The sequence below is a fragment of the Cryptomeria japonica genome, chromosome 10 (genome assembly GCF_030272615.1).
Source record: "Cryptomeria japonica chromosome 10, Sugi_1.0, whole genome shotgun sequence".
Taxonomy (NCBI): Eukaryota; Viridiplantae; Streptophyta; class Pinopsida; order Cupressales; family Cupressaceae; genus Cryptomeria; species Cryptomeria japonica.
The window spans coordinates 730,771,630-730,784,546 of record NC_081414.1 but is presented as its reverse complement, the minus strand read 5'-3'; the positions used below and the strand labels follow the sequence as shown (position 1 = coordinate 730,784,546).

General features: G+C 37.1%; 2 protein-coding genes across 2 annotated transcripts; both read right to left on the bottom strand.

Annotated features, from left to right (window-relative positions):
• Positions 1 to 916: 916 nt before the first annotated feature.
• Positions 917 to 5,384, bottom strand: LOC131859160 (uncharacterized). The gene is made up of 4 exons (XM_059212722.1): positions 5,173 to 5,384; positions 1,736 to 1,937; positions 1,518 to 1,664; positions 917 to 1,102 (listed from the first exon to the last, which is right to left on the bottom strand). Exons 1-4 carry the CDS (start codon positions 5,382 to 5,384, stop codon positions 917 to 919), a joined length of 747 nt encoding a protein of 248 aa, XP_059068705.1.
• Positions 5,385 to 5,510: 126 nt separating this feature from the next.
• Positions 5,511 to 6,367, bottom strand: LOC131859159 (uncharacterized). Its single transcript, XM_059212721.1, has 2 exons — positions 6,013 to 6,367; positions 5,511 to 5,857 (listed from the first exon to the last, which is right to left on the bottom strand). The coding sequence occupies exons 1-2, from the start codon at positions 6,365 to 6,367 to the stop codon at positions 5,511 to 5,513; spliced, it is 702 nt and encodes a 233-aa protein (XP_059068704.1).
• Positions 6,368 to 12,917: the final 6,550 nt, after the last annotated feature.

Sequence of the window (12,917 nt, the reverse complement as noted above, 5' to 3'; positions counted from 1 at the left end):
TCATATTTAGAAACCTTGAGCAAGGAGATTTGCAAAGGTAAGGAGAATAAGCAATATGCAGATTTCTCACCTTCAAATCCTAGGATGGTGGAAGAAACAAATAGAAAAGAATTATTGCTTCCAAAGACTATGGCTGAGACGGACACTCTCAATAGATGTGAGGATACTCACAAGGAAGGGGTGAAGAGCATGGGACTCTCAGGGGTCTCCTTGAGCTCAACACAAGAGGCACCCTCCTAGGAGGGAGGTTGGTAGGAAGTTAGAAGAAAGAAGGAAACGAAGGTTCCAAAGGAGAGTCTTTCCAACCCAGATTTAGATTTTATGCTTGCATTTTTTGAGATGTGTTCAGCTATGGTTGGATAGTAGTTTGGGGAGGTGGCTCCCTAGCTGTAGCTCAAGCTGGTTTGGGCCAGTTTTAGGAATTTCCAATTTTTCTTGTGGTTTTGGGGCTTTCTCTATCATTTTATCTATAGCTATATGATTAGTTTAGGTTTATTGCCTAAAACACTCTGGGTTTGCAAATTATATGTAATCTCCTACATCTGATGTAGCTTTGGTTCATAGTCCAGAACATTTTGGTTTAGAAAGTAGATGTTTAATACTCCTTTTATAATCTTGATAAAATCCTGGCTTCAGCCTTTTATCGAACAAAAAAATATATAGAATTATTAATAAAAATAAACATAAATTATAAATAAAATTGTAAATATGTTTTACATAATTTTCTAAACTAGTCAAAAAATAATATTGTTATATGTTATTTTAATGATTTATTTTTTTTATTTTTTTTAATAAGAGGGTAAAAACTTTATTAGAACTCAGAATAGAGAATTACAAAGCAAATCTGAAGCCAAAGTCTCCGGAAGGAGTATACATCATCACCCTATCACAGATAGAATCAACAAAATCTACCAACCTAACCATCCATATCAGCAACAAATATCTCCTCCAAATTCTGACAGTACTCAGGGGAAAGGTGATCCCATCCCTCCACCTTCCAATCACCTGCATGTTCTAAAGCCCATTTATCCAAACAGTTAGCTACCCTATTCCACTCCCGTGGAATATGGACAAAAGACACCAACTCTATCTTTGATCCAATCTGTAAATATCTTGTAAACAATCAAGGCCAGCTGCTAATTAACATCTGTTACCTTATTCTCAATCAACAAATTAATGATAATCTGTGAGTCTGAATCATAGATAACCTTATGCCATCCTAAAGCATAAGCCCTCTCTAAAGCATACAACATTGCAAGACCTTTCATAAATTTATTAGCTTGATGTCCTTTATAAATAGAAAAGAGGAAGACAACCTTCCCCAAGAAATCTCTACCAATCCCACCAATCCCAGCATGTCCAGGATTACCGTGAGAGGAACCATCAGTATTAATCTTTAAAAAATCTTTCGAAGGAAGTAACCATCTACCCATTCTTTGAACCCTCTTTTTCCCACATCTACCTTTTCTGATACAGGCATAGGCTGGAGACAATCCCTAAATACCAAGTTTTCTCACAATATCATCATCCCTTTTGTCCAGAGGAAGAATCACCTCGCATTTAGCTTTCACCATCTCCTGGATCATCCCCATAATCCTATGCCATATCTGTTGAACAACTAACCTTTCACCTCGGAAAATTCTACAATTCTGCTCTAGCCATATCTGCCATAATACAAAAGTGAGACCAACGCACCACACAATCTAAAGAAAAGAAGATGAGGTGGGAGGCTTACCCAAACTATTCCATAACTTTTCCATGGATGAAGCATGAACACAAGGGTGTTTTCAAACTCACCACCAAAAATTCCACAGAGCTGCAAAGAGAAAGGACACTGGAAGAACAAGTACGAGGAGTCCTCCTCACCCGCACCACACAAGACACAGATAGAAGGGCCATAAAAGCCACGCTGACGAATATTATCCCAAGTCAAACACCTATTCCAAACCAAAGTCCACACAAAGCAGTTACACTTTGGCCAAGAGAATTTGTTCCAAGCATACTTTCACTTGGGACAAAAGCTCCTAATATCCACTAATAATAGTAAAAGTGCCCCTCATATTTGGAAACCAAGCAAGACTATCCTTATCCCTGATGGAGTTGCAATGTCTGTAAGAAATAATTCCATGAAGCTTAGCACATTCTCCTTCCCTACCAACAACTAGCCAGTCGATAGGAGCCTTCCATCTTGCCACCTCCAACTACCATAGAGAAAAAGATTTAAAGTCACTCACCCTAGACCACCCAGCCTCAAGAAACTGTTGGCTGAGAATCCTCAAGTTCAAAAACTGAGAAATAATGGGGGGGGGAACCATCCCAAGAGTCCGGCCAAAAGAGTGCCTCTTTCCCTCTCTTGCATATCCAAAATAAGACATCCTTAATTAGAGTTGCCCCTTTCTTTAGTGTGTTCCAAATCATTGAGCATTTCCCAACTAGGGCATACCTTGAAATCTCTTCCTTCAGAATCCCCTGAAGATAGTTATGTGACAAAATCTTAGCATATAATTGATCCTTCTCCACACACCACCTCCAATACAACTTTGTAGCCAGCGCCATCCCAAACAAAATTGAATGCCTTAAACCAAGTCCTTAAATTGTCGCCTGAGAATCCTCAAGTTCAAAAACTGATAAATAATGGGGGGAAACCATCCCAAGAGTCTGACCAAAAGAGTGCCTCTTTCCCTCTCTTGCATATCCAAAATAAGCCATCCTTAAATAGAGTTTCCCCTTTCTTGAGTGTGTTCCAAATCATTGAGCCTTTCCCAACTAGGGGATACCTTGAAATCTCTTCCTCCGAATTCCCCTGAAGATACTTATGCGACAAAATCTTAGCCCATAATTGATCCTACTCCACACACCACCTCCAATACAACTTTGCAGCCAGTGCCATCCCAAACAAAATCAAATGCCTTAAAACAAGTCCTCCTAATCACTTCAGGTTGCACACAATATCCTATTTGACAAGGCTCCATTTAGAAGATGACAAGCTACACCCCCAAAGAACTGCCTAGCCAAAGAATCCATCTCTTTGACAAAACCCATCGGGGCCACCTCAAGCATACACCTATAAATAGGTAGGGCCTACACCGTCGACTTGAGCAGTTGAACTTGCCTAGCAAAGGAAAGCCACTTATGAGTCCAATGAATAACTTTCATACGAAATTTGTCAAGAATATACTGCCAAGACTCCTTAGGGAGCTTTCCAATAGATATAGGAATACCAAGATAAGTCAAAGGAAGGGAACCAATCTAAAACATCAAAATGTGAGCAATTCACAACTCTATAGGCTATGGCGTATTGAAAAAGAAGATGGAGGATTTATCCTCATTAATCAACTGACCAGAAGAAACCAGATAAACATCCAAAGCCTTACGTAGATTAATAGCTTCTCTAAACTTTGCAATTCCCATCAAGGTTGTATCACCCACAAAATAAAAATGACACAGCTCGAAGGTCAATCATTTTCGCATCTCCACCCTTGAATCAAGCCCAAATCAACATTACTCTTCATTAGGCACCCTAGTCCTTCAACAAAAAGAATAAATAAATAAGGGGAGAGTGGGTCCCCCTGCCAAAGGCCTCTAGAAGCACCAAAGAGCTCAATGTGATCCCCATTGATCAAAACAGATTAAGAGATAGAAGTAACACATGACCTAACACATTGGATCCAATCCATAGCAAACCAAAAGGCCCCAAGAACTTTCCAAAGGAAGGACCATCGAACCCTGGCATAAGCCTTTGCCATATCTAGATTGATGAACATAGCTTTTTCTTTTGAGGTATCCATGAATTGGATGGATTCAGTAGCAATAACCACCCCATCCAAGATTTGTCTATCTGCCACAAAGCCACTCTACTCCTTTGATATAAGTTTTTTAAGCCACTTCTTCAACCTATTATCTATCATCTTTGAGATAATTTTATAGACCATATTACATAAATAAATTGGGTGGAATTGACTTAACCGGTCAGCCCCCTCGCACTTGGGGATAAGGGCAAGAAAAGTAGAGTTCAAAGCATGTAACATGATATGTTTATTCCTTTGGGATTCTTGGACCACCTCCAATCAATCCAACTTAATAATATCTCAAAATTCTTCAAAGAATTCAACCGAGAAACCATCAGGGCCAGGTTCCTTCCCCTTCTTCATTTGGAACACAACCCTTTCCATCTCCTCAAGAGAAATATGGCCCATAATATGTTCATTCGTCTCCCTAGTAACCAGTGACGGGATACAAGAGAGAACACGATTTTCCTCTTCTGAACCCCCTCGGAATCCTCTCTGAATAAAGAACCAAAGTATCACACAACCTCTTTCAGGATGTCATGCATGGTCGAAAGCTACTCACCCCTGTCATTTACAAGAGTAGTAATAGAATTGTCGTGTCTTCTGGCTTTCAGTGAATTGAAGATGAAAGTGGTATTTTTATCTCCTCCCTAAAGCCACTCAATCCAAGCCCTTTGTTTCCAACAGATTTCCTCCCACAGTTCACATGCTTCCAAATTATTTACAGCTCTAGCTTCCTCACTGAGCAAGGACTCAGACAAGCCAACCTCCCTTATTTCTCTAGTGATGTCATCCAACTCAACCTAAGCAACAACTTTAGCATGGAAAATATTGCCAAAGCATTGAAGATTCCACCTTTTAAGTTAATATTTAACAAATTGGAGCAATTTGGAAAAAGTATACATAGCAGTGCCATAAGCGGGTCTACCAATCCTCCACCAGTCAACTACATATTCCTGTAGAGAGGAGTCACACCACATAATTTAGAACTTGAAGGAAGGACACCTAGAAATCCTAGTAGAGGAAGCAATTAACTTAATAGGCCAATGGTCCGACCCATGCTAGTCCAAGATCTATGAGTTGGTAGACCACCCACCACCAATCCAAAAACAAGAAACCAAGAATTGATCAAGTCTCTTAGCAATGCAGTTCTCCCCAATCCTTCGATTGTTCCAAGTAAACTGGCCATTATTGGGATTAATGTCAATCAAATTCGAAGCCAAGATATTATCACACAATAAGAAAGATGAAGGTTCCAACCGCATAATACCTCCACGCTTCTTAGCCAACTCATAGATGGCATTGAAATTGCCAGCCATAATCTAAGGAAGAAGAGGCTCCATACTACAGACAAAAGTAATATGGGACCATAGGAGTTTCTTACCCATCAGTAGGCACATAGATATTAGAGATAAGGATAGCTTCTCCTGTCTCAAGACTTGAAGCAATCACAGATATGGACAATTTAGAGGCCATCCAACAAAGGGGGTGAATCCTCACAGGATTCCATAGACATGCCACACCTCCAGAAGAGCCATGAGCCCCAATGCACTGGCATTCACCTTTCCCCCACAACTTACGTAATAAGCCAATCATGCTCTCTACATAAAGTTTAGTTTCTTGCAAAAAAAAGAATATCAGGAGAATGACTTCTAACCAAATCCTGAACAACTTTTTGTCTAGGGCCACTGTTCAAGCCCCTAACATTCCAAGATAGCATAATCATTTCAAGGGACTTGAAAAATGAGAATCCTGAGTCTTCACTGATCCTGACTCCACCAAATTCTCCCCCGTCAATTTAATCTTGTCCAGGTCCTTCTTCCTACCAACCTTCAATGACTTCTCCTCCATACACTTTTTTATATCCTTCTGAAGAAAGCCCAAATGAGGAGAATCCTTACTACTCTTTGCCATCTCAGGACCCAATTTTTTTACCTTGTGAGAGCCAATCCCCTCATCCATCTTCACTTTTGTTGCAATAGTCATCTTTCCCTGATCTTCCACATGACGATCTGTGTCCATTTGTGAATCACCACCATCTTGAGGAGCCTGAATAACATCTAAAATACCTTCCCTTACCCCGAAACCACATCATTCTAATGTAAAATCATCAAACCCGGATTAACCTCTTGTTGACTAAGTTCATCAAGAGCTTCAAATCTATTGAAGGTATCCTCTTTATGTCTCTCCTTTAAGGTCCTCTTATGCCCCCAATTCCTATTACAATCTTTGACAAGAGTAAAACCATCTGCATCTATCCCTTCACCAGGAATGGGAGCCTTACCTCTATCCACCCTAGGAGGATTGCGAGGAGGTTGAGAAGGCTGAGGCTCAATGGGTCTATACCTTGGGCATCTTCGTTGTAAATGACCGTATTCATGACATAGTCGACAGCTGAATGGTAAAGTCTCATAGTCTAACTGTTGCACCCAAGAGTAAGTCCCCGCATACATATCCACTGAATCTAGCAACGGCTTGCTCAAATCAATTTCAACACAAATACGAGCAAAGGTCGTTACCTTTTTAACTCGAGTTTGTTGAGAGGAACCAACCGGTTTCCCCAGGAGTGATGCCACCATATGTAGGATATCATCCCACCAACACTCTACGGGAAATTAAGATAGTTGAACCCACACCGAAACCCGATTCGGTAACTCCTCAGAGGGGTTGAAACCTGCATGCCAAGGTTTAATAAATAACCCGATTTGATTATAAAAATATGGGCCTCCTTCAAAAGCCTTATTGCGATGTACCATGTAATTTAATGTAATCATAAAATAGTTATTCGCCATTAACATAATTTCCATCTCCCCCTCTGGTGACCATGTCCTTTGAGCCCAAGATTCTAAAAATTGCAAAGAGACCCGAATCCCCATGAATTTAAACAATAGGGAATGCTTTGAGTAATATTCAATGTCTTCAGCGATCCATTCTAGCTGAATAACTAGCTTTGGTCGCTCCTTGCAGCGTTCAAGACACCCATTTATCTTCATGATACGGGGATCGTTAGATGTTCTCATTCCATCAAACCCCGAGTCAAGAGAATATAAGTTATTATAATAAAAAAAAACCCTCGTTGCCTAAGATTGTGACTTAGCTCCAATTGCAACTCGAAAATGCATTCTGATTGAATTAAAATTAAAATTAAATTAATTTTTAATCATATTAAAAAAAATTATTTAATAAACAAAAACAAACATTAATTATATATAAAATTGTTATTTTTTTTTTTAAATAATTTTAAAAATAAAAAATACAAAGTAATGTTGTTATATGTTATTTTTTTATAATTGAATTAAAATTGAAACCAAAAATTTCCCATATATAACCATGAAATTCAAATGACAAATCTTCCTTTTAATGTAAACTTTTGATGGAGGTCTGTTTCAGTTATAAATCTACAAAATTTTGAAAAAAAACCCATTACATTTAGTTTGATATATATGTAATTGCATATATGGTGCTCATTATGTTCCAATATTGGTTTTGCCATAAACAAAATAAAAAATATTAAGAAAAGTTTTTGTGATGTGTTCCTTCATCACCAATATAGTAACTAGCAATTGCACCTTGGTGTGCAATGGGTACGTCGAAGAGGTGTGTAAGGTCAAACAAAAAAAAAAGGTCCATCTTTTGTATGCATTTATGCAATACATGATTATCAAGCTCTATTACCAATATGCTCTATGCTCCTGTTATGTAATTGTAATATATATATATATATATATATATATATATATATATATATATATATATAGAGAGAGAGAGAGAGAGAGAGAGAGAGAGAGAGAGAGAGAGAGATGTTTAGATAGATAGAGAGGAGATGATAGAGAAGTAATAGAGAGAGGGATACATGGAGAAATGGAGAGATAGAGATAAAGATAGGAAGGGAAAAATAAGGAGTGTTTGTGTGTGTCTTAGTGAGGGATATACGGAGATAGAGATAGGGAGAGAGAAACATGGTGTGCGCGCGCGCGCGCGAGAGAGAGAGAGAGAGAGAGAGAGAGAGAGAGAGAGAGAGAGTGTGTGTGTGTGTTATAAATTAATTACTAAAAACATAAAATCTTGATTAAAAGTTAAAGAACATAAATATTTAATATAGTTAAAAATGATAAAATATAATTTATAAATATTCTATAACATAAGATAAATGTTAAAAGTATAATTATTGTACAATAATTCAAATTTGAAAAGAGAAAATATTATAAATTAAATTTCTAATATCTTTTACTTTTTATTTTAATTTCAAAAAATAGACATAAATAATAAAAATACTTTCAAATTTAAAACTAAAATAGAATAAAAAAAATGTAAATTTTAAATATATATTTAAATGTTAATAAAAATAATAATTTAAAATAAGACCCGTTAATGGGTCCCTGCGGGTTAATCCCACTTTAGAAAAAGAGGAGGTTACATGGGAGCCGCCTAGTAAGGAATGGATAAAAATAAATTTCGATGGGGCATCTAGAGGAAACCTGAGAATCTCAGGTGTGGGGGTAGTTGCGAGAAATGACAAAGGGTCTATCCTCTTCAAAGGAGCGCGTCGATTGCAGGATGGAACAAACAACGAAGCAGAGGTTCAGGTGGCACTTCTGGCAACTGAGTTGGCCTTAAACATGAAAGTCCAACGGTTGCATTTGGAAGGAGATTCCCAGGTGATCATCAATGCAATCGCTAAGGGCAATACTCCATCATGGAAATTATCTCATTGGGTGGCGATCATCAGAGAGAAACTCAATCTTTTTGAGGAATTTCGGGTATCCCACGGCAGGTGAGGTGTCAATGCAATGGCAGATCTACTCTCCAACATTGGATGCGACATGACTAGCCAAATGGCCAAGTGGTGGAAGGGAGATGGTGGAGTGTGGAAGTGGTCTTAAATGCAGTCCTAGAAGCACGAAGCAAACACCATGCATGCACGCAAGGAAGCCCGAAATGGCAAGTACATCCTTTTGAAGATATTGCAATTAAAGTGGCAGTTGCCAAGTGTAGATTGTACCTGTTAGAGATGATGGCAGAGTGCAGCAAATCTGCTATGAAATTTTATTCCTTTTATGACTCTGTGCCTACATTTATGATCTATCTCAAACGACGGAGGAGGAATTTAATTCCTTTGGTTTGTGAGTTGGTTATTGAATTTGTATTTATTTTGATTGATAAATGGTATCATGTCATTTGCATTGTAGAGGCTGGAGGTAATAATTTGTGCAGGTCTAATGGAAGCAAATTTCACTTTGCGAACCGAGAAGAAATTGGTTCCATTCCTGGGGATTGTATCAGAGAAGAGAATGCAAGGGCTTTTCAGGTACAAAGAGGAGAAATTGTGGACTGTGGTGCGTCTGATGCTAGGAGAAGAGGTGTCACACATCCATTTTCGCTATCGGATGAATATGGAGGTGTATTCCCTGATTATGGCATGGGCATGCGAGTTTGAGTCGGAGGTGGAGAAAATCAGGCTCACCTTGACAAAATTGATAGATGGGGAGTACCTAATCAACCTTGACTCCATTCTGGAGTGGGTAGTGCCTCAGACATGCATTCGCATTAGGGAGGGAGACGATAAGGAGGAGTTATTGTTGTTTGTTTGAGGTCCGGAAAACCACACTAAGGAACAATGTTGTAAGCGAGCTCGAATTGGTTGGAAGCCATGAAGCTTTGTCTCAAACTAATTAGGACAGATGAAGTATTGAAGGCTCTAAAGGTGGTGGGGTGAATGGAGGTCAGGAGAGATCTGTGAGATAGATTCGAGGAAGGGCGGGCGGTCCAATTGCTAGCAAGTCTGGAAGGAGACCCTAATTTCGGATGCTTGGAATACATCCCGAAGATGAAGAGTGAAGCTGTAAAGGGAAAAGCTTTGGCAGATATCGCGGTCGAGGAGAAGGTGAACCAGAGCGATAGCAAGTGAGTGGCCATGGGGCCTTTGTTTTTTACATTTCCTTTCACTTCTGTTTTGAAAAGACTTTTTAGGCATGTCTGTAATTTTGGTGCATAGATGCACAGAACTAGTTTTATTTCCTTATTTTAGCTTCAAATGTTCCAGAGTAGGTCAGGACTAAATTTTTGGGCCGATGTTTACATATTTAGCATGGCCTTGGATGGTTGTATACCTTTTTTCTGAATCAATATACTACAAAATTACCGATCAAAAAAAAAATTAAAATAAATAAAATTAATAATAAATAGCAATAACATTTATATATAATAAGCTTATTAAGTTGATAGGTAATCAAATAAAATAGTACATTTTTTTAACTTTATTAGAATTTAAATTTAAAAAATATGTATTAAAATATAATTAATAGAAAAGAATATTATGGTTAGAATATTATGGTTAATATAATTTATAAAAAATAATTTAATAATATATAATATGTAAAAAATATATATATTTAATAATTTATTTTATGTTAAATTGAAATATTGTAAATAATAACAAATAAATATATATAATAATTTTAAAGATTAATCATACAATATAATCTATATTATTTTTTTAAAAAAAACTAATAAATATAAATTCATTAATAAAATAACATATATATATTAATAAAATTTGTTTCACCATTAATTATACTTATATGTAAATTTGGAAGAAATTCTTTTTAATATAAATAAAACATAATATAATTTAAAATTGTATAAATTTTATTATAAGATAGAATACACTTCCTATTAACTAATTTACTAAAAAAAAATTGAAATGAAGTATTAAAACTTGCAAAATGAGAGACTTGATGGTATGATGAAAGAATAAGGATCCGGTTAACTACTGTGAGGGGGGGGTGAATCAGTAGAAAGAAAATTGATATAAACTTTTACCAATCTCAAAATCAACCTCTCAAAGCAAACTCAGAACTGACAAGTTAAACCACTGAACTACAAATGCAATATCACTATAAAGTTAAACCAGTTGACTGTTATAACAGATTAACAATAAAACAACTTGAAACTCACAAACATCCAAATACTTTACTGACACAAGTAAAACCTCATTTCAGATTGTTGTCAGTTAACATCATATCAAAGTGGATTTAGCAATTAAGAAATTCAACCATAGTAAACATAACCACAAAAACATTCACCACTTGACACAATATTTTTAACGTGGAAACCCAAATAAGAAAAACCACGGTGGGGATGAATACCCACAAGTATTTTGAACTCTTTTGAAGTTTGCCCTGTTAGGAACCAAGCCTGTTAAAGCTTTACAATAAGTCAAGTTAAGAACAGATCCTGTTAGGGACCACTTGGTTAAGGGATTGACTATAATGCCCTATTAGAAGCAATACCCTGTGAGGAGTGACCTCGGTAGAGGATTTGAAATCCAAGCTAATGGACCACCTGGTTAGAGGATTTGAATAACACTAAGTTTGTTAGAGCTTACCCAATTAGGGGATTTTACTGTTGTAATTGTTAGAAAACAACAGGGGTTTGTTGATCTATTTGAATAGCACTACACTTGCTTGTTCAGATCCTTTTCATGCTTCTATTTGCCTTTACACAAACTACAGATACACCATTTGGTTCGACAACCACACTCTCACTCTCAACTACAAATTGCCAACTCTACAACAAAACAACTCATCAACCTTATAAACAAATCACTAGGTCGGTAACACAACACAAACCTAATTCTCTCATAGAGATTACAAACAAATTGGTTCAAGTATGACCGTTGAATTACATAATAATCTCTGCACATCATTCAAGATAGCCTCGTCTGCTCCTTGATCACCACTTCATCAAACTCTGTAACTCATCACGTAGTTTGCAATACATGCAATGTACTTGCTCATTCCCAAGATAAAAATTGTTATCTCAACACGCCAAAAATCATTTGAAACTCTTCTTATACAACATGCATACGTTTCATAATCATTATCGCTCATCATTAGATCATAAACCAATACAACCAATTCACCAAACTTCATCGGTTAGGGTTTACCATATCAACAAGTAGGGTTTACAAGTTGATCTCACTATTTCTTAGCAATATCGGTTTCCTCCACAAACTCACCTACTGGTTGCAGTTCCCTTCACTAGCTCTTCCTACCGGTTACAAAACAACATTATAAAAATATCATTATTGGTTAATTGACATCAATGACAACATAACATTTCATTAATGCAATCTTCATGCAAATACCAACAATCTCCCCCTTTGGCATTGATGGCAATACAACTATCAATACCCTTGATTGCTATGATTGTGAATAGGAATCCTGGTTTACATTTTACCATGTACTCTCCTTGTCTTATGTTGGTAACTGGCAATAGACCTTCTCTCTGTCAATCATACAATTCTTCTCCCCATAATCACATAGTTCTTCTCTCCCTTTCACAACAATGCCAAAGTGAAAGTAAAACATGCAATGTCAAACTTCATTGTTCAGCATCAACAATCTGCAACCTTATGCTCCCCCTGTGGAATAACTCCACTCTACACCAATCCTGTTGTAAAATTATGTAAGTAGCTACGAGACTGATGTACTCTACATCATTCTCAATTGACCTCATGAAGGTGTACAACCCCTAGTTGTCTTCTAAGATACTCAAAAGTAGTCTTAGGCAGAGGTTTAGTAAAGATATCTGCAAGCTGCTCCTTGGTAGAAACATGCTCCAATACCACATCTTTACTCTGTACTTTTTCCCTAAATAATACTTCAATTCAATATGCTTGGTTCGTGCATGCAAAACAGGGTTCTTGGAAATATTTATGGCACTGGTATTGTCACATAAGATCTTTACAGGTTCTATAAACTTCATCTTGAAACCTTCCAAAATGTGTCTCATCCAGATAGCCTGGGTACAATTCATATAAGTTGCAACATACTCAGCTTCAGTAGTAGACTGTGATATACAACTCTGCTTCTTGCTACTCCATGAAACAAGTCTTCCTCCAGGAAAGAATGCTCCACTGGTTGTGCTTTTCCTTTCATCAACATTACCTGCCTAGTCTGCATCTGTATACACCTTCAAATCAAAGTTACCTGCATATGGATACAATAATCCATAGTCAATGGTACCTTTCAAATATGTGAATATCATCTTGGTTGCTATCAAATGTGTTTCCTTTGGATTCTTCTGAAATCTAGCAACTAGACCAGAGCTATATATGGTCTGTTG